The 24,799-nt window shown below is 45.3% G+C and overlaps 2 protein-coding genes across 5 annotated transcripts in view; one reads left to right on the top strand and one right to left on the bottom strand.

The window, feature by feature from the left end:
• The window catches only part of LOC119170486 (uncharacterized), a 32,570-nt gene extending 28,395 nt beyond the window's left edge, over positions 1–4,175 (bottom strand). For 2 of the 3 annotated variants that reach the window (XM_037421665.2, XM_037421666.2), the window contains exons 1-4: positions 4,006–4,164; positions 3,750–3,839; positions 2,969–3,074; positions 1,476–1,629 (exon numbers count right to left, since the gene is read on the bottom strand). In XM_037421665.2, the coding sequence (XP_037277562.2) occupies positions 1,476–1,629; positions 2,969–3,074; positions 3,750–3,837 (348 nt within the window). In that variant the 5' untranslated portion in view covers positions 3,838–3,839; positions 4,006–4,164. Of the gene's footprint in view, positions 1–1,475; positions 1,630–2,968; positions 3,075–3,749; positions 3,842–4,005 lie in introns of all 3 variants that reach the window. The other variant, XM_075887249.1, reaches the window with a different exon arrangement.
• A 204-nt stretch (positions 4,176–4,379) lies between these two features.
• Positions 4,380–24,799, top strand: part of trus (programmed cell death 2 like trus) — a 30,762-nt gene continuing 10,342 nt past the window's right edge. For both annotated transcript variants that reach the window (XM_037421668.2, XM_037421667.2), the window contains exon 1: positions 4,380–4,695. In XM_037421668.2, the coding sequence (XP_037277565.2) occupies positions 4,594–4,695 (102 nt within the window). In that variant the 5' untranslated portion in view covers positions 4,380–4,593. The remainder of the gene's footprint in view (positions 4,696–24,799) is intronic.

The raw sequence follows: 24,799 nt of genomic DNA, 5'->3' as shown, positions 1-24,799 counted from the left end.
CAGCAATTGAAAAATGTGAAAATAAGGAACTGTCTCAGCAACAGCACGGTAACTCGAGTGCATGTACCATCAGCGTCATATAAAACCTGAACAGCGGCAAGTCTTCGTGATGGTACAGTGTGCGCCGCTCAATTATCATGGACAGGCACGCATATATGCGCAGAGCTGCCGAACAGGATGCGCGCGCCTGTCAATCGTGATAGCTGGATGGCGTGCACCATACCGCCGCAAAGGCTTGCCGCTGTTCGTGCTTCATTTGACGCTGATGGTACTCACATGTGAAGCATAATTAACCACTACCAAGCTCACAGTGATGATCATAGGTTGCTATTATATCACTTTTTTTAAAAAGCCAATGCCAAGGCATTCTTTTTTTTTTTTCAATGCACGAGAGGTAGATGAAATCATCAATATTTTGCTACATTTCAGCTTGGTAACTGTGCACTACAACTCTATGTGCAAGTTACTAAATTTTACAATAAAAAAGGAAAATTAATAAAAAAAAGAAAAGGTATCATCATATGTCTTTTCTAGTTTTATTTAAATAATAATAATACAAGTGCAACAACAAAAATTGCTACTTACTGAAAAAATAGTCCGTAAAAAAAAAATGCCTTGCTGTTTCAGTGTGAAAATCGATCTCTAACACAAATGTGTTTGTTTACGGTGTGGTTGCTACAGGCCTTGTTGATTTCACAGGTCTTTGGGTATGTTTGAGAATTAATAAAATAGAGATGCATGGCCTTTTCCCTGCCAGTAAAATGCATTACATGGAGGCATAAAAGTTTAAGTTCGGAGTGCTACTATTTACACTAACTGCTTACACTACTACTTCACAAAGCCTTTTCATCAGACAGAAAAAAAAACTTTTTTGTTGTCTTTATTTTCTGGGCTCCCTTAGAGGACCTCAGACAGCCAAATTTTTTTTTGTGTGACCGGCTAGTAATGAGAATAACATTCTTGAAACAATTTAATCAATTGCATTTTACACAAGTGACTGGATATAGTACTGGTTCTCGCAACCATTACTACGCCAAACTGCCGCACTTAATACCAACATGACTAATGTAACCCTCAAGTGTGGTCGGCCCAGAGAAAAGAAAATTGTAACGACTTGCTGCTTTCAGCACAACTGCTATAAATATAAAAATGTTCGCAGAACTAGATTGCATGCAGCCTGTAAACCACTCGACATGCCTACAATTCCTGAACTCCGAAGCCTGTGAAGGGAAATGTCTCGGAACAATCCATACACGCAACCGATATATATCACATCGCAGTGAGCTTTGATTTAAATAGCCATGTGCTGAATTCTTTCTTGCTTTTCTTTTGCATGCGCTACATTACCTCGTCCTTTTCTTAAACCAGCACCAACTGGGAAGTGCTACTCCAAAGAAATTTCGAAATTGTTACTCTTTTTGCAAGCTCACTTTTTTTTTCTAAAGAGAGTTAGAGAAAAACCTAAGTCCACCCACCTTCTGGTAAGGATGAACATTCCTGTGGAATGGTCGCTGCACAAGCTGCCGGCGTGCTCTGACTGGGCCTGGCTTCTGCTCTGCCACCATTTTCGTCACATGGGCTGTCAAGGCATTGTAGGCCGCACGTGCAACAATTTCTCCATCTGGGGCCCTAGTAACCAGGAAAACAAACAAAAAAAGTAAATCCCATTAGGACAAAGCTTAGGCATGCTATAGGAGATATGCACGTCAAAGAGTTCCTATAAATACACTACAGGGAACTCTTTTACTAGTGTCTATGGGAGCTGCAATGCACGGTACTTCAGTGAGCATGGGAACGACTGGTAGTACACGAATTTGTCTAACCTTCGTCCTTCTGGCTCTGTATGGCTTCACATGGCTTAGAGCTGCGTTTTCGCGAAACAATCGCCAAATGTTCTGCAGTTGCTCTTCACCACCTCAAACTCTTAGGCACACCAATTCAAGTCGGGGCACGAAGTTCCCAGCGATTCGTTCTTTCATCCAAAACAAAACACAGCAATAAAGAAGGCCACAAGCTTGTTCGAAGCCAGCCATGTATTACCGATCATTCCCACGGCCGCTGAAGCATCGCAGTGCCAGAGTCCCGTCTAGTTAATTTTAGGAAACTCATCCGCAGCAGGCACTAGTGCGGAAGTTGCCACACTCGTGGCCTCGCGCAGAAACATCATCGGCGTACCATAACCAAAGTTCTTGGCGGCACTTGTTATGTTGATATTTTGTTTTAATAAGAAAGCAGGTTAGTGAGGTGCAGCGCCACCATATATCACACTGTCACATGCCGAATCCCCAAAGGACCACGGCTATGGCGGCGCACTTGCTGGCGCCGCCTGGTGGGAAGAGATCAGTGAATAGCTCCTATTGCTGCATATGACCCGAGGGCAGCTGTGACTAATGACACACATTTGGCACATGAATGCAGCACCAAAACTTCTGACACAGCAATTGTACAAAAGGCATGTGCGCTGACTCATGAACGTAAGTAGAGCAGATATCTGCACCTTCATCTCTTTGAATGAAAACAGTGCAGATTTTATGAAGCTCGGGGCAGTTACATTTACATCTTCAACACTATACACCATGGTAATAATCAAGTCCACCTACACGAAGTGTGCAAAAAAAAAAAAAGATAAGGATTATCCCTGCTAATAATAAATATTCCACCTCGATTCCACTTTGTAAAAGCATACGTACAGCAGCTAAATAGTGAGAAAAACACCACCACAACTGATGTTATACAAAAAATACTACAACTGCCAATGCAATACATTTATTTACTGGCACTTTCCAGCGGTTGCGATGATCGTTTTGTTTGAACTCAGTTTCAGGACCAAAAATTCAGCCACCACCAAAGAAGAGTACGAGCAGCCAAACTAAATGCTCTCACATGTAAAAGCTGCCTTTCGGCACACTCAAATTGAACAGCGCTAGTTAAAAGCAAAGTACAAAAATGCTCCACAACCATTTTATACCTCTGCAAGGAAACTACCTGGGGACCACTTTCCAGAAACTCGACCAAGGTATCATATCCAAGCTCCTGGTATGGTATACATGTTCCAACGTTTTCCCGGTACTCATCTGTTCAGAAAAGCAGCAGATTTGTGAGCAAAACACACATGATTTCAAATCGTGATAGCTTTGCGACTTTGTTAACCAATTTTTTTGTAAGCTTGGTTGCATCTTGCATCTTCATAGCCACAATTATATAATTAATACATTCCACGATTACATGTTGTATACTGCTATGTAAGAGCTTTTATTGTAATTTATAAACAGTGACATTTTTCATAATATGTATATTTCCGCTGTAAATTCATGCTGTACTGTGGCTATCATTTACTATTATTGCATTGTATTGTCTCTTTGACCTTACAATATTGTTTTTAATGTTTTACCACTCCCCTCAGTAATGCCTGCTGACCCTGAGGGTATTATAAAAAATTAGACGTTATATGTTCCCACGACTAGCGGCTAACGTCTCATTTCAAAAATACTCCCTCGAGCAGCAGTTGTTGAGATCTCAGAATGTCTGAATTCACCTGCAGCATTCGATAAAACCCGACTGCACGAAAACGTTTAGTAACGGAACTAATAGCCGCTATTGAAACAATGCACAGGGTTCCCTAAAAGCCAATCGAGTAAGAAGGATCACGTCTTAGATTACACAGCGCTAAGCAGTAGAAACGAAGAAGGGCACAATGCAGGCACGGTGTTAACAGCCCAACATAGCCCAAACGGTGTCCTCGTACTCACCGTCTAAGGCTTGCAAGGGCAGACCGTTCTTCTGGCTTGCAAGGATGGAGCTCACAATGGTTTCCACCTCATCGCGGTCTGCGGCCATCTCTGAAAGGCATAGGAACGTGAAAAGGCTTTCTCCAGAACACCTGTCCCGTCCCTTGCTAGGACAAGGAACTTCGCCAGGTAAGACTGCCATCGCATTCAACTTCCGACAACCATGGACTGACTACAGCCATTACGAACACAACGAGAGAGTCATAGTAGAATTCACCTTTCACTTTACCGCGTTCTGGACGTTTAACTTAATGTTTTTGGTCGGAGACACTAGAAGCGGTTGACCATGGACATTAGCTCACAACTGAATCAAGCGCGCATAACCCAACGGCATGTTTTGCTTCCTCCGTGCCCAACGGCAAGGAGCACGTGCACCGTGGACATCGCCAGCTATTCTCGGCCGCGTTTTCGAATTTGACACAACGTGCGGTCCTACACAATATTTTACTAATGCTCACAATTCATTGTATATTTCTGTTAAATAGCAATTATAATTGATGTTTATTTATATAACATTTGTGTAAACGAGGATACCTTACAAGTGACAAGTTTTTTTTTTTTTTTGAAGTCAAGTCAATCCAGTAATTGTGTTGTCTGTTGCGCGTCTCAGTGCACTTTGAGCACACCGGATTGTGTTGACAGCGTTGTTAGTTTCTGTTTTGCGGTTTGCGCATCACAAAAACTGACAACGGCACAAACTTGTTCGTTCTGAAAAGTATAGCAACTTATTATCTCTGTGCTGCACTGAAACCTACTTCTGGCTGTCGACACCGCTCATCTATTGAAGCACGTGCCGGCCGGGGACATGGCTGAGAAAAGCCAGCACTACTACTACCTTGGCATGGTAGATGAACCAGTCGGAAGCGACAGCACGTCATGGCAAACTAACAAAGTCGGAGGAGTACCCGTAAGTGTTCAGTCGCTGTTGTTGAAATGGGCAGCGCAAAAAACGTGGGCATGACCTACTACACTCCTGACCTGTTCAGATAGCGGGGTTCCTATGGGAGCGCGTGTCCCCGCTCTCGTTCAATCGCTCGCCGTAGGTGGCGCTACCTATAACCTGTTCGTCTGTTTCTTTACGGTTGTTTTGTAGGCGCTGGTATAAGAATGCCTGCATTCTGCAGTGAACTGGCGGCATATATGTGACTATTTCTTCCCATACATTGCTGGTTAAGCAAGGTGTTCAGAGCGCTTGAGTATTTATAGCACACTGGTTGACAAACGTGGGAACCCGTAGATTTACACGATGTAGGGCAGCCTATGCGTGGTCGCGTGCATTTTATTGCAAAAAAATTCTGAATGTCTTTTAGTATTATTATTTCTGAATAATTCTAAATTTTGGATCATAAATACGCACTACGAGTGCTTTGTTGGTCAAAATTTGACCACAAAGAGTGAAGATGACGTCAGCGAGCAGGTGCTGACTAGCGCCACGCCGCTCGTAGGTTACGGCCCTAGCGGCAGAAGGTATGAACTAGAACGTGGGCGCTGGAAGAGGTGCTCTCTGGGCAGGTCAGGAGTGTAGTAGGTCATGAACGTGGGCCCCCGCCGCGGTGGTCTAGTGGCTAAGGTACTCGGCTACTGACCCGCAGGTCGCGGGTTCGAATCCCGGCTGCGGCGGCTGCATTTCCGATGGAGGCGGAAATGTTGGAGGCCCGTGTGCTCAGATTTGGGTGCACGTTAAAGAACCCCAGGTGGTCGAAATTTCCGGAGCCCTCCACTACGGCGTCTCTCATAATCATATGGTGGTTTTGGGACGTTAAACCCCACATATCAATCAATCAATCAAAAAACGTGGGCACAAAAAGTACGTATTGGTACAACACACCACACGGAGCCATTGTATGTTTGTTGCCCGTGGACACTGACACATACCCACTATGGGGCATTGTTTGCTTGCTTGCTTGTTCCTTTCTTTTGTGGCTCTCACCCACTAAGGGGGATTGGCGAAAAAGGCGGTGGTTAAAGCAAGTCGATACCTTTAGGTTTTCTAGACTAAGGGAATATGATTACTGTGTTTTGACTGTGAAATTAATTTGGCACATTGTAAAAAAAAAAGAAAAAAAGGGGAGGGGAGGAGAGAAATAATAGAATTTGTTGAATATCTGAGGTGTAATCGTTATATAAAATTCTTCTGAAAGAATCATTGCAGTGTATCAGCTAAATAATAAGTGGTAGTGAAATTCGAGAGCTGATCACTACTAAGCAAGGTAATCTTCTTGTGTTATATAGGAATTTGCAGAGAGCCCTGCAGATGTTCCTGTCGCTGTGTCCCAATGAAGCGGCCTCAAGACAAAATATTGGGGGTATTAAGTGATATTCCTTGTTTTTAGAATAAAATTTCGAAGCAATTTTTTGTTTGATTTTTGAAACAGTGACATGTGATAAGAAAATGGTCGATATGTTCAGGTTCGTTACAGCTTGAGCACTGAGAGGATGGCACCATACCAGACCTGTTTAAGTGGAAATTAAGAGGTGGTACGTGGAAACGTAATTTTGTTATCAATACTTCCAATTTACTCGTGGGACACCATTTATTATTCCATGTAATGTGCAGGTGCAAGAAATCTGGATTCGGTATCGTGATTTTTGATGAGTCTTCAAGAAGGGAAAGTTTTCTAAACCTCGCTGCTGTTACATAAACTGTAGGAGGCATGATTGGCACAATCGGATTATCAAGAGATGTTCGCGCAAGTGTGTCAGCCATCTCATTTACAAATATACTACGATGGCCTGGCACCCATATCATTCGCACTAGACGAATGTTTGCTGGGATTAATGTTTTGAAAGTTTCTAGTACTGCTGATGCCGACGACGATGATAAAAATGAACACACGGAATACGAGTCGGTCACTGTCACAGCTGTCGAATGAGTCTCAGGAAGTTTACGAATATCTAGTATAACGGCCATTAATTCCGCTTCAAATATTGGTGCATAATCTGGGAGGCGTAATGAAAATGACCAGAATAATGAGAGAGAAAAAATACCCACACCTGCCTTCTCACCACTCATAGATGCATCTGTTGCAATTACTATATTAGTACCTAATTGAGACAGGTGTTGTTCTAATAAACCAATCAAATATTCAGAGGGCAAGTGTTTAGCGCTCATGGGGAATATATCGTCAAATTCTATTTGCACTTGGCCGATTGGTTTGACAGATGGTGTGATCTCAAATATATTAGCATTTAAAGCATCTAGAAGTGTTTGGACAAATAGCACTCGGGGTTTATATACACGGGACCAATGCTCATTGAAAAAGACACCAGGCTCGGCAAAGAATACAAACTTTCGCCTTCTTAAAATGGATTCAGAAAATTTTAAGTAGGTTTTGACTGTTAAAATACGGAATCTGCAAGCAAGGGTGGGTATCCGAGCTTCTTGATACAAAACATTGTTAGCTGTGAATTTTGGCACACCTAAACAACTACGAAGAGCTTCCTGCTCTAAAAGAATCGGGGGGTTTATTTTGTATGCTGGTCCACCAGAGAATAGTACACATCTGAATTCAAGAATCGGATGAACGTACATGCGATAAATCATGACGAGCGTATCTCTGCGAAGACCGAACGGAGGCGGCCAAGCCTACCTATCATCCCAACAGCGCGTGTAGCCTTAATTTTAATATGTTCAATGTGGTCAAGCCAGCTCAGTTTTTGATCGTACAGTACATCCAGATATTTAATACAGTTAACCTGGGGAATTATTTCTTGATGATACTGAAGAGAAATAGCAACAGGTACGTCCAATGGAAAAACTATTATAGCACTTTTAGTTACGCTCGGGTTCATATGAATTTTCTGAAACCAGGTTTTAATGTTGCCAAATAAAACTGTAAAGTCGAATGTAGTAAATAAATATCGCTGTCAGTTGCAAAGAACGCGATATCATCTGCATATACATATACTTGTACCTTATCACTCAGTGGTATTGAACTTAACAAAATGTTAAATAGCACAGGCGATAGAACAGAGCCTTGACGAACAGCTCTCGTTTGGCTATACTTCGGTTTGGAAACACCTCATTGGGAGCAATAAAATTTTCTGTCTGAAAAATTCGTATATCCAATTTGTTATGTACTGCAAGAACGTAAGCTCTTTTAGGGCATTGATAAGAATAGGATGTTCAACACTGTCATATGCCTTGGCTAAATCAAGGGTTACTAGGGCCGCATATTGTCGTCTGTGGCGAGCAAGCTTTATACGAGCCTCTAAATCAACATGCGCTCACCATATAGAGTAACCTGGTCTAAATCCAATGTGGCACGCACTGAGTATCGCATTATCTGTTATGAACTTTGTAACTCTAATGTGAAGTATTCTTTCTATTAACTTAACTACAAGTGATGTTAAAGCGATTGGCCTAATGTTATCTATCTGCATTCCTAGTCCCTGTTTTTTAAGAAGCGGTATTATTTTTGCAAGTCTCCAGTCAGGAGGTATCCAACTATTTTCAAGTGAATAGTTGACAACGTTAAGGAGGTCTTCAGGAGAGATGTCGAATAATATTTTTAACATTTGTGAAGTGACGCCATCTGGTCCAGGACCTGTGTTTGACAGAATACGAACGACGTGCGCAAGTTCATCCCTACTTACTTCAATAAAATCATTTCCGAATGACGGTTTTGCACACTTTATTTTAATTTGGGATGTAAATCTCTTCTCCAATCCTAATGCAATTTCAGTTAATGTATCTTCCAACTCAGTTGGAAAAAAAATAACCGAGTCAATATTTACGTGTGCTGTAATAGCTTTACGATTACGGAGAAATAGAGCTTTCTTGTTGCCGCTCTTAGATAGATAGCTATACCGTTTTTCTTCATAATCGTGTTTTGCTAATGAAACTGTTCTCTTAAAGGTAGCTTTAGCAAATAAATAATTTCTCCAATTAGTCGGACATTGGTTGGTAAGGAGTTTTTTTCCATGCAGCGTTGCGGTGTTGTTACAAGCTACCACTCTAGCGTCGCCAGCGCGAAGTTGGCGGCGGGAATGACTGCAGGTTAGTTCGTTCTGTACGCAAGCAGAGACAGTGAAGAGATCAGAGACGTGAGAAAACAAAACAAACTTTACTCTAGTGATATTGTAGCACACGGCATCTAGTACAACACTTCACTACAACTAACAAAATACATTAACACTTGATACGACTAAAAAATACATATAAAAACAATAAATCAGCTTACGAGAGAGAACTATTAGAAACTACACAAACTAACAGAAACTACACAAACTAACAACAATAGAACTACGGAGGAGAAAGTTCGAAGATATAAACAGGTGAAGGCATACGTGTGATGACCGGCAGCGTTGCGTTCCCGACGATCGGATACGAGAAGTGAGTGAGCAAACTTTATTTAACCAGCGGATTGAGGCGTGGGCCTAAGCCGCACCAGGGGCGGTGGAGAGACCCTGTCTCTCAGCCGCCTCCCGTGCTCGCTGGATGGCCCATATTTGATGTGTCCGATCTGAGCTGATCAGCGCGGCTCTCCACCGCGCCCCAAGCTGTTCTGGGGAGACTGCATTGGCGTCCTGTAACTGTGTGCATTCCCATAACATATGCTCTAGGGAGGCGCGTCTCATGCTACATAGTTTACACGAGTCATCTGGGTATAGTTCGGGGTAGGTGCAATTTAGGTGCTTCGGGTTGGGAAATGTTCTAGTTTGAAGTCGCCTCCAGTCAACCTCCTGAGATCTGTCTAATGTGGAGCTAGGTGGTGGAAATCTGCGCCTCGACTTTTGGTAGAATCGGATAATGTCGTAGAACCTAAACATTCTGTCCCTCTCCCAACACTCATCTCCTCCCAGTACCTCATGTGAAGCTCCATTGCGAGTGCGATATGTGAGACCTCGCGCTACGCGGTGAGCCTCCTCGTTGAGGTTGGGAATGAGCGACACACACGGGGTGTGGGCTGGGAACCATATAATATACCTTTCCTCGAATTCCTCGAATGATATGAGATTTGCCTTGCGGAGGAGTATGTTGGCTGCCTCGGGGGATATTCTTCCTCGTGCATAGTTACGGATTGCTGACTGCGAGTCGCTGATGACATACCTACACTTTGGGGAAATTATGGCCTGTGCAATAGCCACCTCTTCCGCGATTTCTGAATTATCCGAGCGTAGGGAGCACCCGTTTACGCATTTGCGGTCGGTGTTTATTACTACCGCAACATAGGATTTGTGACTAGGGTACTCCGCTGCGTCTACGAACAACGCTTCCTTGTCTCTGCCGTAGGCCTTAAGCAGAGTTCTAGCGCGGCTTTCTCTTCTGCCCTGATTAAATTCGTGGTGCATGTTTTTGGGCAGATTGGGGACCTGGATCTTTTCCCTGGTCACCTTTAAAACCGACACTTTACTTCCTTGTTGCCTATGGTAATTTATCCCCAACTTGTCGAGGATACTTTGTCCGGTGCGCGCGCTGGCTAGTCTCTCCAACTGGGCAATCTGTTGCGCTTCTATCAGCTCCTCTAAAGTGTTATGTAAGCCCAGTTGAAACAGTTTTTCGTTGCTGGTGCTATCTGAAAGGCCCAAAGCTTGTTTGTACGCCTTTCGTATGAGTGCGTTGATTTTGAGTTTTTCGGCTGTATACCAGTTTAGATATGCCGCTACGTATATAATGCGACTTATGACGAATGAATAAATAAGCCTGATGACGTTAGCCTCTTTCATGCCTTGGTGTTTGTTGGTGACTCTCTTGATTAGCCGTATTGCGTTGGTGACTTTGGTTACTAACCTCTTGACGGTTTCACCGTTTGTACCCTTAGACTTGATGATGAGTCCAAGGACTCTGATTTGTTGCACTATAGGAATAGTCCTGCTGTTTTTGGTGTGAATTTGGATCTCTTCGTAAGCACGGTCCCGGTTGTATCCCTTGGGTGGTCTGCCTTTAAGCGTGGGGCGATAGAGGAGGAGTTCGGATTTATCTGGCGAGCACTCGAGGCCAGTACCATCAAGATACTCCTCAATAGGGGTGACGGCCTCCTGTAGTCTCTGCTCTATCTCTCCGTCACTACCTTCACACGCCCAGATGGTGATATCATCTGCATATATAGAAGGATGTATTCCGTATATTGAGTTCAGCCGCGCCGGGAGTCCTATCATTATGAGATTAAACAGCATTGGCGATATGACTGAACCCTGCGGGGTACCAGCACGGCCCATAAGCCTTTCCTCAGATCTCAGTTCTCCCATTACGATAGATGCCGTTCTGTCTGTTAGGAAGTCCTTGACATAGTTATACGCTCTTGATCCTAAGCTTAATTGGCAGATCTGATGTAAGATAGCCGTATGCGATGCTTTGTCGAAGGCTTTTTTAAGGTCTAACCCTAAGATCGCCCGGGTAGCTCTTGTTTTGTTGTCTAGAATTTGCTGCTTAATTTGCAGCATGGCGTCTTGCGTGGAGAGCCGTGTGCGGAACCCCAACATGGAATCTGGGTAGATTTCGTTCTCCTCAAGATAAGTGTCGATTCTGTCTAGAAAAGCGTGTTCCATCAGCTTCCCAGCACAAGACGTTAGTGATATGGGGCGTAAATTCGATAGATCGGGGGGTTTCCCGGGCTTGGGGATGAGGATTACTTTAGCTTTTTTCCACTGTTTTGGTATAGTGCCCTCGGTCCAGCACTCGTTAATATATTGCGTGAAGTTCTCTATGGCTTGGTCGTCAAGGTTCCGTAGTGTTCTGTTAGTGATCCCGTCTGGTCCCGGTGCAGATTTGGTGTTTAGCTTCTGTAGCGCGGCCCTGATTTCAGCCACAGTAAACTCCTCATCTAAGAGCTCGTTCTCGCCTCCGGAATATGGTCCGTGCTCTATGACAGGCATGGCGGGAATGTACATGTTGCTAGCCTCAGCGATAAAGTCCTCCTCACTGCCGTTATACTGGTGCACCAGTTTACGCAAGGTTTGCTTGTGTGCTGATTTGGTGTTATCTGGGTCTAGCAGGTGTTTGAGCATGCGCCATGTCTGACCAGCATTCATTTGGCCATCGAGACTATTACAAACTTGGTCCCATTGCTGTTTGCTTAGCTGCTTACAATGTTTTTCGATCTGTTTGTTGAGCTTGGCTATGCGCTTGCGCAAAGGCCTGTTGTGCCTCTGTCCCCGCCATCTATTCTGCAGTGATTGCTTGGCCTCCCACATGTGTGCGAGACGACTATCAATCTGCTCTAGGGGTGGACTTGAAGTGATGCTTCGCGTTGCCTCGCTGACGTCGTTATTGACATCTTTGATCCAATCTTCTATATTGCTAATAGGGTCTTGTTTTTTCGCGTTTCTGACTTTCCGAAACTTATCCCAGTCAGTCCATCTAATCTGTCTCTGAATTTTTGCGGCAGCCATGGTTTCTATCGTGATTTCTAATATTCGATGATCACTCCCCAGATCATCGAATGTGTTTTTCCATTTAGCGGTCCCCGCGTTACGAACTACCGTTAAGTCTGGAGTGGTGTCTCTTGCAAGCCCAGTTCCCATACGCGTAGAGGAGTCGGGGTCAGTGATGAGTGTTAAGCCTGTTTCTTGAATATCCTGCCATAGCGTTTTTCCTTTGGCTCTTCTGTATCCGTATCCCCAAGCACTGTGTGGAGCGTTAAAGTCTCCACCTATGACGAGTGGATTGGGTCCCGCTATATCTACGGCCTTCTTAAAGAGAAGAAGGAAGCATTGTCGTATGCGTGTGGGATTGCTGTACAAATTCAGAATAAATATGCTCGGACATTTTTTTCTTTTAGGGGCAAGTTGTACGAGTATATGTTCAATTTCTGTGACGCGGGTGCCTTGGCAGATTGCTACGAGTCCCTTCCTTACTAGAGTGGTTAGTGTTCTAATATCCCCTGTTGAGGGGCCGATCGCCTGATATCCCGGTAGCGTAGCTAAAGCATGGGTTTCCTGCAAAATTAGAACATCCGGTTTGGTTCTGTCTCTAAGGTGTTGTTGCAAGACAACACCTTAGAGACAGAACCAAACCGGATGTTCTAATTTGCTCTCTTCCCCTCATAGCTCCTGCAATTCCACTGCCAAATAATTAAGTACCTTTTTCTGGGCTTCCCTATTTTGAGTTGGCTATCGAAGAAGGAGGAAGGTGAAAGGAGGCAGGCCTCATGAAATTAGTTGATATAGCCACTGATGTGGTGCCCTGAGATAAGTGTGAATTTCCTTCAGTGCTTATCGGAAGGTTGGTAGCTGGAAGTACCGGAGGTGTCCTAGGGTTGAGATTGGCTACGTTAGCTTCGAGTTTATCTAGTCTATTCATGATCATGGATATTGCAAGCGAGAGGTTGTTGGTTGCCTATGCCTGTTCCTTAACTGCTTTCTGTATTTTGGACAATGTTTGATTAATGTTCGAGGTTTGCGCCGTAGTTTTGTCATTAGACACCTGAGCTTTCCTTTTAAGAGGTGGCGGGGTACTGTCCTCGTCCATTCGGTTATCTGGCATTTCTTCGGGGCGCTCTTGGGCCGCGCAACGCATTTGACAAGAAGTTCTATTTGTGCAGTTTTTAAGACTTTGAATTTCCCGAGTAAGTCGTGATATCAATTCTCTAAGCTCAGCGTTTTCTTTTTTCAGCTCCGCTATATCACTGACATTATGCGCAGTCTCCCCCGAAGGCTCAGGGCGCGTCCCTTTAGCCACGTCTGACCAGCTCACCGTGAATGCCGGGTTCCCTTGATGGCCATTGCCACCCTTTGGCTTAGACCGGGATTTGGAACGGGATGTAGTGCGCCTTCTCAGTCCCGGAGACTGGGTGGTGTGGCCGCGGGGCGTTGCGCAGGACCAGGACCTTGATCTGGACCCAGGCGTTGCCCTCGTCCGGAATTTGGACCTCCCGCGTTCGGTTGGCTTGGTGGTAGGGGGGTAGTTCTCCTCGAGCGTCTATTGAAGTTGTCGGAACCACTGGCGTTGTTTTACGATGTAGGGTGTCTTGAACTTGGCCTTGCAGAGTTTGTCAGCCGTGGGATGATCCTTGCCGCACAGCTGACATCGTGGCTGACAGTGGTGGTCCTCGCTCGGATCAGGCATTCCACAACCCGCACACAGCTTGTCGTTCGGCCTCCAACACACGTCACTCCTGTGCCCAAGTCTGTTGCATTGTTTGAAAAAGTCAACTTGTTTCCTGTATAGTGAACAGCGTGTGAGCACTCCTCTGTACATAACGTGCGTCGGGACTCTGCTGCCGTCAAAAAGGACTATCACTGTCGTGGTGTTGCCAAGACGTTTGGCTGCTATCGCCGTAGGATTTCGGGCTGTAATAATAGCTGCGGTGATGTCCCGTGGGTTTTCATTCAAAGGAACTCCTTTGATTACACCTTTGGCAGTGAGTTCCGGAGCCGTCTCGTATGCTCCCACCTCATACAACTTGTCGTTGGCTTTGATGTGCTTGATGCCTTGGTACTTGTCTGCATGGTCTTGGTTTGGGGTGCTAACGACCAAGATGTTCTGAAAATTATTCGGACAAATCGTGTCCGTCTCTCTTTCTTCATAAGGGATCTCGGCCGCTTCATACACAGCTTTGTCTAGCTCCGTTAAGCTGAGCTTGGATAGCTGCAGTCCTCCTATTGGCCTTATAACTATCTTGAAGTCGCCTGTCGGCAGTCTTGGCATTTTGCTGGCTCTGATTATCCGGGATATCAGATTTGCACCACGCGTTCTAGGTGTTCGGGTAGGGCTAGGGCCACCACGGCGTTCCTGGCTACCTTTCTTTGCACGTTTTCTGTTTCGAACTTCTGTCCACCCGTTGCCTGTGTCATCTTCCTGTAGGGTGACGTCTTCGTCTTCCCGTTGGGTGGCGTCTTCATTCTGCTGCGATACCTCCATTATTGATGATTACGGCCTGTATGGCGCGAACGCCGAGGCCTGGCTATCGTGAGGCCGCCCCAGTCGACGCGAAGCGCCGGTCGTGGGAATAGTAGACGCTGCTTGGTGGGGGCTGGTTTTCGGTCGTAAAATCTCGAAAAATGATCACCCACCTTAGAATATGGTCTCTTCGGATTCTTGGTGACGAGAAGAATCAGATGGTATATAAATCCGAGCGGTGCCTAGCTGTATTCGCTGCGAAATCATTCTATGAGAACGGAGCCGACGTGAAGAGCGTCCATTCACCTCGGTGACCGCAGCGCCTCCCCGGATACGAGAAGTCGAAGAGAGTTCTGGCACGACTGCGATGTCAGCGGTGTTGCAACGCTGGTGGCTCCGGGAGGCTAGTGCTTGCAGGTGACCTCGGGCAGGTTGAGCTAACTCGAGGCGAAGTCCTGATGTCTACGTTGCAGACGTTAATATCGTGCCACAACTAGACGAACAGCTAAGTTTAGGTGGCCAGCCGATACAGAGCCACACTAAAAACTTCTAGAAGAGATACTTGTTGATCTGTTTCTACACCATGTTGGTCAGCGACTAGTCTGCCTAGCAGGGCAAAATCCTGCGCTTAAATCCCCCTCGTGTCCCCTCGCTCTCTTCCTTGAGGACTAGAGACCTTTACATGGGTCCAATAATGCGCGTTTCATTGATGGAAACTCCGCCCCAAAAATATATTGACCCCACCCCTTTTTAATTAGGAGAGGGCCCTCAACTAGCGAGAGTGACAACCTGTTGGGGTGTTGTCATACGGCTTGGCCACGAGAGGTTTTCCCACGATTTTCTCGTGGGAACGGTCAGACTGTTTGGCTCTCAGCCGGAGCGTCCCGTAGTCTAATCCTTGTTCGGGGTACATCGCGCCCTTCCACGACCCTGCAGACGCCGCCGCAGTTACAAAGGATCAAACGTCGGCGGCGACGTTCGAAGAAGAGCACCCCATTCTGCACTTCTCGGCTCTCTTTCATGCGCCCGCCGTTCCCACGGTCAGTGGGGGAGTACGGCGCCCGTTAATTGCCGTGACGCGGGGTCGCCAAAAATGGCTGTCCGTGACAGGTGTCTATAATCTCTCGCAAAATCCACATTTCACCAGGCAGATATGAATTTTCCCTTTGTTGACGATATAGTGAACTGTGATTTTTTAATTGTACACTTTAGGGTAGAACAAAGGCTCATAGCTTTCATATTTGCTTCCATATTGGGCAAGGAAGACAGCGTTGACTGTAAATTCTTTTTAAATTTAGAGTAGTTTAAAAAAACTTTGCACCTGGCGATCTACCGTCACTAAAGAAATGCTGACTTCAAATACCAGGGGGCAGTGATCACTACTTGTAGCTGTATCTAGAACAGTCCAAGACGATATTGTCACACTTTAGCTTGCAAATGTCAAATCTAAAAAGGACCTCGAATTACATCGAGCGAATGTTGGAATTCTGGAATTCCAACAAATAAGGTTATTCCGATTAGTCCAGTCCCACAACGGTTTTCCAGATGAATCAGTGCGGAATCCCCACGACACGTGATGGGAATTGAAGTCTCCCGTAAATAGTATACTGTTTCTGCAAAAACTCACAGTCACATCAAGGGCTCTTTCATCTTGTATTCCAGCCGGAAAGTAGTTGTTGACTATACATAGTGGCGCGCATCCGGGAAAGTGAATTTCCAGAACCAATACTTCATAATCGTGTGATATTTGTTGGTAAACTAAGTGTGCTTTATGACAAATTTTGGATGAAATGAAAAACATTAATTCTCCACCACGTGAGTCTCTGTCCAGTCGAAAGCACGGATAGTTTTTTAAATAAAAGTTTTGATCAGCAGACAGCCAAGTTTCTTGTAACATTATGATGTCTGGAGATTGTTGAGAAATTAGGTATAATAAGTCTGTAGTTGCAGAGAGAATTGAACGGCAGTTCCACTGAAGTACTCTAAGACACGCTATGATGATAAGCAAGCAGTAGCATTTGCTTGATCTAAGATACTGTCTTTTAAGAAGTCTGCTTTAGTCCTAGGTTCCTTCACACTCTTTTTTATTTTTGAATGAGAAGAATTATTAAGTTTGCTTGTAGGTGATTTGGTGTATTTCAAAAGGCGAGCATCCATGTCTACATCCTGATTACTTAATGATTCTGAATCAGATATACCTTCCTGCTCAGTTGTGTTAGATCTGGAAGGCATTGCCTCATTATCGATAGAGGCATCTGACTGATGTTTGGCAGGTTTACTGATTGAGGCACTAGGAGGTTGGATACGCTTAGTTATTCGATCAGATGCGCCCAACATCTGTGAATCCATAATATTATTGAGTGAGTCAGACAGATTGAGTAGAAGTTTTTCTAATACTTTTTCTACGGCCTTTTCTACCATAGCTGAAATGGACTGAGAAAGTGATGCATCCATAGAAAGAGTGGACGGGCTGCTATGCGGGCATAACCCTAATCCTGCTTTGAATTGCTGCAATTGCTTCTCTACGAGAGCATCGTCTCCTTTCAATGATTTCAATCACCTGAAGTTCCTTTGATCTTGCAGGGCAGTGAGGATCGTCTGCAGCATGATTTGCCTTGCACAAACAGCATGTCTTATTGTCTGATTGGCACTCAGCAGTACTATGACCAGCCCCGTATATGGCCCCGCATGTGCGGCATCGAGTCCCCGATCGACAACCTTTAGTACTGTGCCCAAAGCGCCAGCATTTAGCACATTGCAACGGACGGGGAGCTAAAGCTTCAACCTTATAGATAAGTGGCCATGCCTTGATCTCCGAAGGGCAATCTGTTTTAGTGAATGTGGCAATTACAGTTTCAGTGGGAACTTTCTGTTTGTTTTCCTGTTTGGTACAGCGGTAAACAGAAATAACACCTGCTGGGGAAAAGATGTCCAAGACTTCTGCTTGGCTTAGACTTGCGTCTACCCCCCGAACCAATCCTTTGCAGCAAGCTAGATGAGGTGGGATAAAAGAGCTCACCGGATGTGATGCAAAAGTAGTGCACTTCAGAAGGTCTTGGATGCAAGCCTTGTCTAGTGAGCAGCATAGTGTCCCCCCGCGTCCAAACTGACGAACCTCTGTTATCAGTAGAGAGTGGGGAGTGATCGCACGAAGTTCCGCTTGGATTGTCTTGGGATTTTTCATGCGGGTGAACCCACCGGTGGTCGGCACCAAAGGGATAGGAACGCTACGGGTTCCATTGCAGAGAAACAACCACAGGGGCAGATCTTGAGGGGGAACAGAGGCTGACCAGAGGGTAGGCCTCTGGCCCGGAGAAGAAACAGACATGAAATAAGATGAAGTTACACTTATCAGTGCACTAAAACAGTTGCGGAACAAGAGGTAGATCCAATAAAATAAATGTAACCGCCGGCTACTTGACCGCAACCCTGAGGATGGAACAAGGAACGTTGGGACCTGTGATGCAGAACAGCTTGGCCGCCAGCCCGCGGTTCGAGATCCGCGGTTTGGATTGTCCAAAGGTCCTCCCCGTTTCCTTTTTCTTTTCTTTTTTGGCAGCCCATTTTAAAGACTCATAATCAGTTGTACTTGCCAAAATGTCAATTCTCCTGGCTATAACTCATTTTCTTTTCTGGCAACGGCCGCTTGAAAACTGTTGGTAATTTTATGCCTCGCTGTCCGATAATGAAACCGTACTGTGCTGTGTTGTAGTAATTTCGAAATACGGGTAAAGGAAGTTCAAAGGGTTGTTGCTGTGGACGATGAAGTAGAAGGGAAAACGATCGCCACACACGGCAATTGTAAGTTACTTATACAAGATTGCATTGTAGAATTCCGCAACTAAATTATTATTTGCATAAAGTTGGTCTTTAAGCGTCACTTTCATGTCAGGCTTGCGAGGAAATGGAAATGATAAATGATTTCTTTTTGTTCTGTCGCCAATATTTTTATCTGCGAAAAAGATACCTGGCAGCTCCACTTGAAAAATTAGGATTAGAATTAAATGTGGCAATAATTTTTTCGTTTGGCAGCATTAAATTTGGTTATAGCCACAGGGTCGTCTGCTCTGCGGTATTTGACTACATAATTGAAACAAAGCGATTGCCATGTTAAACTGCCCTCTCTCCTCTCTCTCTCTCTCTCTCTCTCTCTCTCTCTATATATATATATATATATATATATATATATATATATATATATATATATCATTCATTTTAGACCCCCCATTACCTCTGTCTCAAATCGCATCTGATAACCTGCATCGATCCCTGCTCAGATATACTCCTTTTTCGATTTTTTGCTTTTCTTTCTATATAATTTTTTTTTTCAGTCCATGTATCGTGCTGGGTCATGCTGACCATGACTCATGATGCGCACTCCGGTGCGCACCGACCGATTATGCCTAATATAAGCGGCGACAATAAACCCGGCAAGGCATTTGCTGCATCCTGCTTCATCGGTGACCGTCTCAGTCTTTGATCAGCCTACCTGGGTCTGATACATGGTGTCAGAAGTGGGATCGACGGCGGATGCTACCACATCGCTTCGCCGGTGCCGACAATCATGGAACTACTGAAGCCACCGGACCGACTATGCCTGACAGGAAATGTTCAGAAGAACTGGCAGCTTTTTAAACAAAAGTTCGAATTGTTTCTACAAGCAACAGAGCCAGCTACACGACTGACAGAAGCTGCTAGAACAGCCAGGCTCCTGACTGCTGCTGGGGACGACGCTTTAGAAGTCTTCAATAACTTTACATTCGCAGAAGGCGAGAACAAGCAAGACTACCAGACTGTGGTAAAGAAATTTGAAGAGTACTGTGCAGAGCAGCAAAACGAAGTCTACGAAAGATATGTCTTCAGGACAAGGACGCAAGATGAAGCTGAACCAGTGGAACATTTCATAAGAGACCTGCGCAAGCAAGCAAGGTATTGCAACTTCGGTCCGCTTGCTGACTCGATGATACGCGACCAAATCGTATTTGGCTCCTGGAACACTAAACTGAGGGAAAAGATGCTACGCGAGAAGGACTTGACGCTCCAGAAGGCCGAACAAATCTGCAAAGCAGCAGAGCTCGCGAACAAGCAAAACGAAGCATGGCAAGGTAACGAAGCAAGAGTGGACGCCACCGAAAAACGTTACCTACATCGCACCCAAGGCCGGAAAGCTCCTGTCCAGTGCTGCAAGTGCAATCGAAGACATGAGCCTAGGAAATGTCCCGCCTTTGGCAAAATATGCCGCGCCTGCGCAGGCCGAAATCATTTTGCGGTTTGTTGCAGAAAGTATGAGGTCGACGAAGTACAAGAGGAAAAGGAAGACTTTGCAATCTTTGACGTCACCGTGTGCGGAATCCAGAAAACAGATTGGATTGTTAAGGCCCAAGTTGGACAGCAAGAAGTTGCATTCAAAGTAGACACTGGTTCCCAAGCCAATTTATTACCACTGTCAGTGTACAAAAAATTCCGAACGAATCCACCCCTCAGGGCAAGTAATTCCGTTTTACGATCCTATAGCGGAAATGCTATCATGCACTACGGAGTGACAACTCAGGTGATTACGATCAACGAGCGTCGGTGCCTTGCAGATTTCTTCGTGGTGAAGCGGGGCCAGAGTATATTAGGTCTCGAACTGGCTGAATCTCTAGCACTTGTCTCCAGGGTGGTTGATTTCGTAACCACTGAAGGGATGACTCCAATGACGCAACGGTCTCGCCCAACGACGCAGAAATTCAGCCACCTCTTCGAAGGCACTGGGTGCGTGAAGCGGCAATATCGTATGGTACTACATGACGATGCGGTTCCAGTGATCCATGCAGCGCGACGCGTTCCTTTGGCCTTACGGGAACCCCTACAGAAAGAGCTGGTGCGCATGGAACAGGCGAACATTATCTGCAAGGTGGACGAACCAACTGATTGGGTAAGCCCGCTTGTTATTGTAAGAAAAAAAGACGGTAGCCTCAGGGTATGCATGGATCCAAGAAGCGTAAACGCATGCTTGAAACGCGAACACTACCAGATGCCACAACGCGAAGACATTGAGGCGGAGCTGTCTGGTGCGAATTTCTTCAGTCGACTAGACGCTAACGCAGGGTTTCACCAAATTCCCCTTGATGAACCTACCTCAAAGATATGCACGTTCGCCACGCCGTTCGGGCGCTACCGATTTCTTAGACTTCCATTTGGCATTGCATCTGCCCCCGAAGTCTTCCAGAAAACACTGAGCGAGATTTTTGACCATTTACCCGGAGTTAGAGTGTACATTGATGACATTCTCGTGTGGGGAGCAACCAAGCAAGAGCATGACAGTCGCCTTCAAGCCGCTCTATGCGCAGCCCAACGCGCAGGGCTAACATTCAACAGGGCGAAGTGCCAGTTTGGAGTGCAGAAGATAGTTTTCTTGGGCGATGTTATCAGCTCAGCAGGAATTCGTCCAAATGCAGCTCTTGTAGACTGTTTGAGCAAAATGCCCGTACCAACTGAAAAACTTGCCGTACAACGTATGCTTGGAGTAATAAACTATTTTGGAAAATATGTGCCAACTCTCGCTGATAGAACGAAGCTTCTTCGAAGCCTGATACGGAAGGACACCGTATTTGACTGGACCGAAAAACACGCTCAGGAATGGCACGCAGTCTGCGAAGCGCTGCGCACTGCCCCGCTCCTCGCTATATTCGACCCCGCGAAAGAGACAAAGATAACGGCAGACGCATCTAAGGATGGCATAGGGGCCGCACTGCTCCAGCGACACTCCAGTGGCTGGCGTCCTATCGCCTACGCGTCACGAGCCATGACCGACGTTGAAAAGCGTTATTCTCAAATAGAGAAAGAAGCGATGGGTATAGCATACGGTTGCGAGAAGTTCCACCAGTTTGTGTACGGTAGGAAAATTGTGGTCGACACCGATCACAAACCGTTGCTAGCCATTTCGTCCAAAGATATCGGGAACATGCCCCCAAGACTTCAAAGATTTTTTCTGCGCTTATTAATATACGACTATGTTCTACAGTTTGTTCCAGGCAAAGAATTGGTCCTTGCTGACATGCTCTCAAGGGCCACACCGTCAGAGCGTGAAGACACAGTGGATTTTGGCGACATTCAAGTACACGCAGTGGCCGTTTTGTCATCTTTAGTGAGTGAAAGAACGAAACAGCTTTTGTCTCGGGAAACATCTAACGACCCGGAGCTACGTGCGGTAGTAGAAAGCTTGTCGTTAAACAAAGACTTCGAAGGAACACTCAAGCCGTTCGCCTCTGAACTTTCAGTTGTCGACGGAATTCTTCTGAAGGGCTGTAAAGTAGTTATACCAAAGAAACTGCGTCCAGAAACCCTAAGCCGCATTCACGAGGGCCATCTTGGTTTAAATAAGTGCAAAGCTAGGGCACGGCGTTTAGTATTTTGGCCTGGTTTGAACTCTGACATTGCTGACGTTGTACGGAATTGTGCTGTCTGTAAAACCTATGCGTACAAACAACCGGACGAGCCCCTCTTGCTACGAACCCCTCCTGATCACCCTTGGTACCGAGTGGGCGTAGATCTTTTTTGTTATGCTGGAGCCACGTACCTGGCTGTTTTTGATGCCTATTCCAATTTTCCAGAAGTTGAAAAACTCGAGGAGACATCGGCAACTGCGGTTATCGACAAGCTGGCAGCCATCTTTGCAAGGTATGGAATACCGATGGAAGTCTGCACAGACAACGGCCCCCAGTTCGCAAGTCACCAATTCGCCACGTTCTCCAGACGGTACGATTTCAAACATATAACTTCGAGCCCAATGTTTCCACGTTCCAACGGGCTAGCAGAAAAGGGTGTCCAAATTATAAAGCGGCTGCTTAAGAAGACTGGGACCACACATGAAGATTTTTGGCTTGGGTTACTTGGTTACCGCTCTGCTCCCTTGCAGGATGGCCGGTCGCCGGCGGAACTTCTGCAGGGCAGGCCTCTACGCACTAGGATCCCCGACTTCAACCTGCAGCCCAAGAGTCCTGTAAAAAAGCGCCAGCAGACGTCGTCTGGACGACCGCTGAGACCACTCCTACCGGGAGACGTGGTTCGCGTGAAAGGCCAGGCTTGGTCTCAAAAGGCTAAGGTATTGGGAAAAGTAGCCCCGAGGTCCTACAACGTCGCAACAGGAGAGGGGAGAACGCTGCGGCGTAACCGCCAACAGCTGCTGGCAACCTCGGAGCCATTTACGTACTCCAGCGACAGTGACACTGACGTCGGAGATGATGACGCAGAAGAGCCTCCACATCAGAGCCCGCCTCGCGTGACTTCGCCGGCACCTAGAAGATCCGCGCGCATTAGGGAGGAACCAAGACGTTTAGCATACGGCCCCAACTTTGCTCAAATAGTTTAGCGGCTAGTTCCGGCGGAATACTGTTGAATTTGTATTTTTTCTATCGCATTGCACTTCTTTTTTACGCCTTGTTAAAAAAAAAAAAAAAAGGATGGGAGATGTATCGTGCTGGGTCATGCTGACCATGACTCATGATGCGCACTCCGGTGCGCACCGACCGATTATGCCTAATATAAGCGGCGACAATAAACCCGGCAAGGCATTTGCTGCATCCTGCTTCATCGGTGACCGTCTCAGTCTTTGATCAGCCTACCTGGGTCTGATACAGTCCAAAATTACTTCGTGTTTGAAAAACCATAGGCCTTTTACTTAAGATCCTGCCGCCCGGTTCTTGCTGATCCTCCTTTGTGGGTGTGCACCAGAATAACAAAGATCATCATCATAGTAAAGCCGATTGCAGAGGAGAATTTCAATAAAGTGACATGAGCGGAACTAGCGGATGTAGTGAGGCACTTACCTCCTGCAGCATCTGGACCAGATGGGGCAACCTCAGCAGTGATAAAAGCACTGTGAAATCTGTAATATGGTTAATTACTCTTTGAAAAATTCTTGTATACCTGTGGATTCGAAGGTTTTCAAAATAATTATGATACTTCAAAAACAGGGACTTGGGTTTGCCTTTGACAATGTAAGGTCAATTTGTATTACATAAAATTCGGTTAAACTAATTGGAAGAGTTTTGAATGCACATGTAATGAAATACATTGAGGAGAAGTCAATACTGAGCCCCAGTCAAATTGGCTTTAGATCGGGATGTTCTATCTGGTGTGCGCACATGGATTTAGAGAGTCGTATTCAGTTGGCTCGGTGTAGAAGATAGTATTGTGCATTAGTTGCTCTAGATCTGGCTAAGGCATATGACAAAGTGGAGCATAAAATACTAATACAGCAGATGGAAATGTATCGCTTACCAAACTACATGACAGTATAGGTAGCAGAGTTTCTAAGGGAGAGAGAGTTTTATTGCTCTCAAAGGGGTTGTTTTTCCAACCAACAGATATCAGCAATACCGTGGCGTACCACAGGGGGCAGTACTCTCACCATTGTTAAACATTTTCCTCAGCTCGATTCCAACACATGGCGATATTCAATTATATGTGTATGCAGATGACATTGCCTTCTTTGCGGCAAATAGTGATCTGCAATTACTTTATGGGACATTATAGAATTACCTAAACGTGATAGAAGAGTGGCTTGAAAAGATTAAATTTTTTAAACATAAACGAAACCGCGCTTCTAGCTTTCTCATTCAAAGGTTCTGTCAACATCTCCCTGATGTATGGCACAGAGTTGATTCCTCATGTGGATTTACTCAAATACTTTGGCATCATATATAACAGCTCGTTAAATTGGAAAAGTCACATCGACCAAATAGGGTCTAAGGCAACACAAGCCATGGGGTGGTTACGCAAGCTCAGTAATAGAAAAACGGGGTTGCAAAGAAATACATTGGAAATAATCTGTAAAATGTATATGCATCCTATCATAGAATTCTGCTGTGCGTTATTTTCTGGGAGTGCGGCTTATAAAATCGGACTGCTCATACTGTCAGAAAGGGAAGCTTTATGATTGTGCCTTGAACTGCCCGTTTGTTGCTAACAGTGCTCTACATAGAAGCGTGTCTCCCTTCATTGTTAAATAGAATTAAAATACTTACTATCGAAACATTTTTAGAACTATACACTTCGCCCCAGAGAGAACCGTTTTATGCTTTTATTAAAGAGCCAATCTTATTTTTTTAAACTTGGTCGGGATTCCACTCCCCACAAACCACATTCGTTCGAGCGCTGCTGGAATCACTGGATGTCCAAATCAAACATATTTTCTGAACAAGTAACTTTAATTTAGACCTTCAAATAAAATTTGAGAACATTT

This window comes from Rhipicephalus microplus, chromosome 2 (genome assembly GCF_043290135.1).
Source record: "Rhipicephalus microplus isolate Deutch F79 chromosome 2, USDA_Rmic, whole genome shotgun sequence".
Lineage (NCBI taxonomy): Eukaryota > Metazoa > Arthropoda > Arachnida > Ixodida > Ixodidae > Rhipicephalus > Rhipicephalus microplus.
Note: the sequence above shows the minus strand (reverse complement) of the source record. Positions and strands in the feature narration are given on the sequence as shown.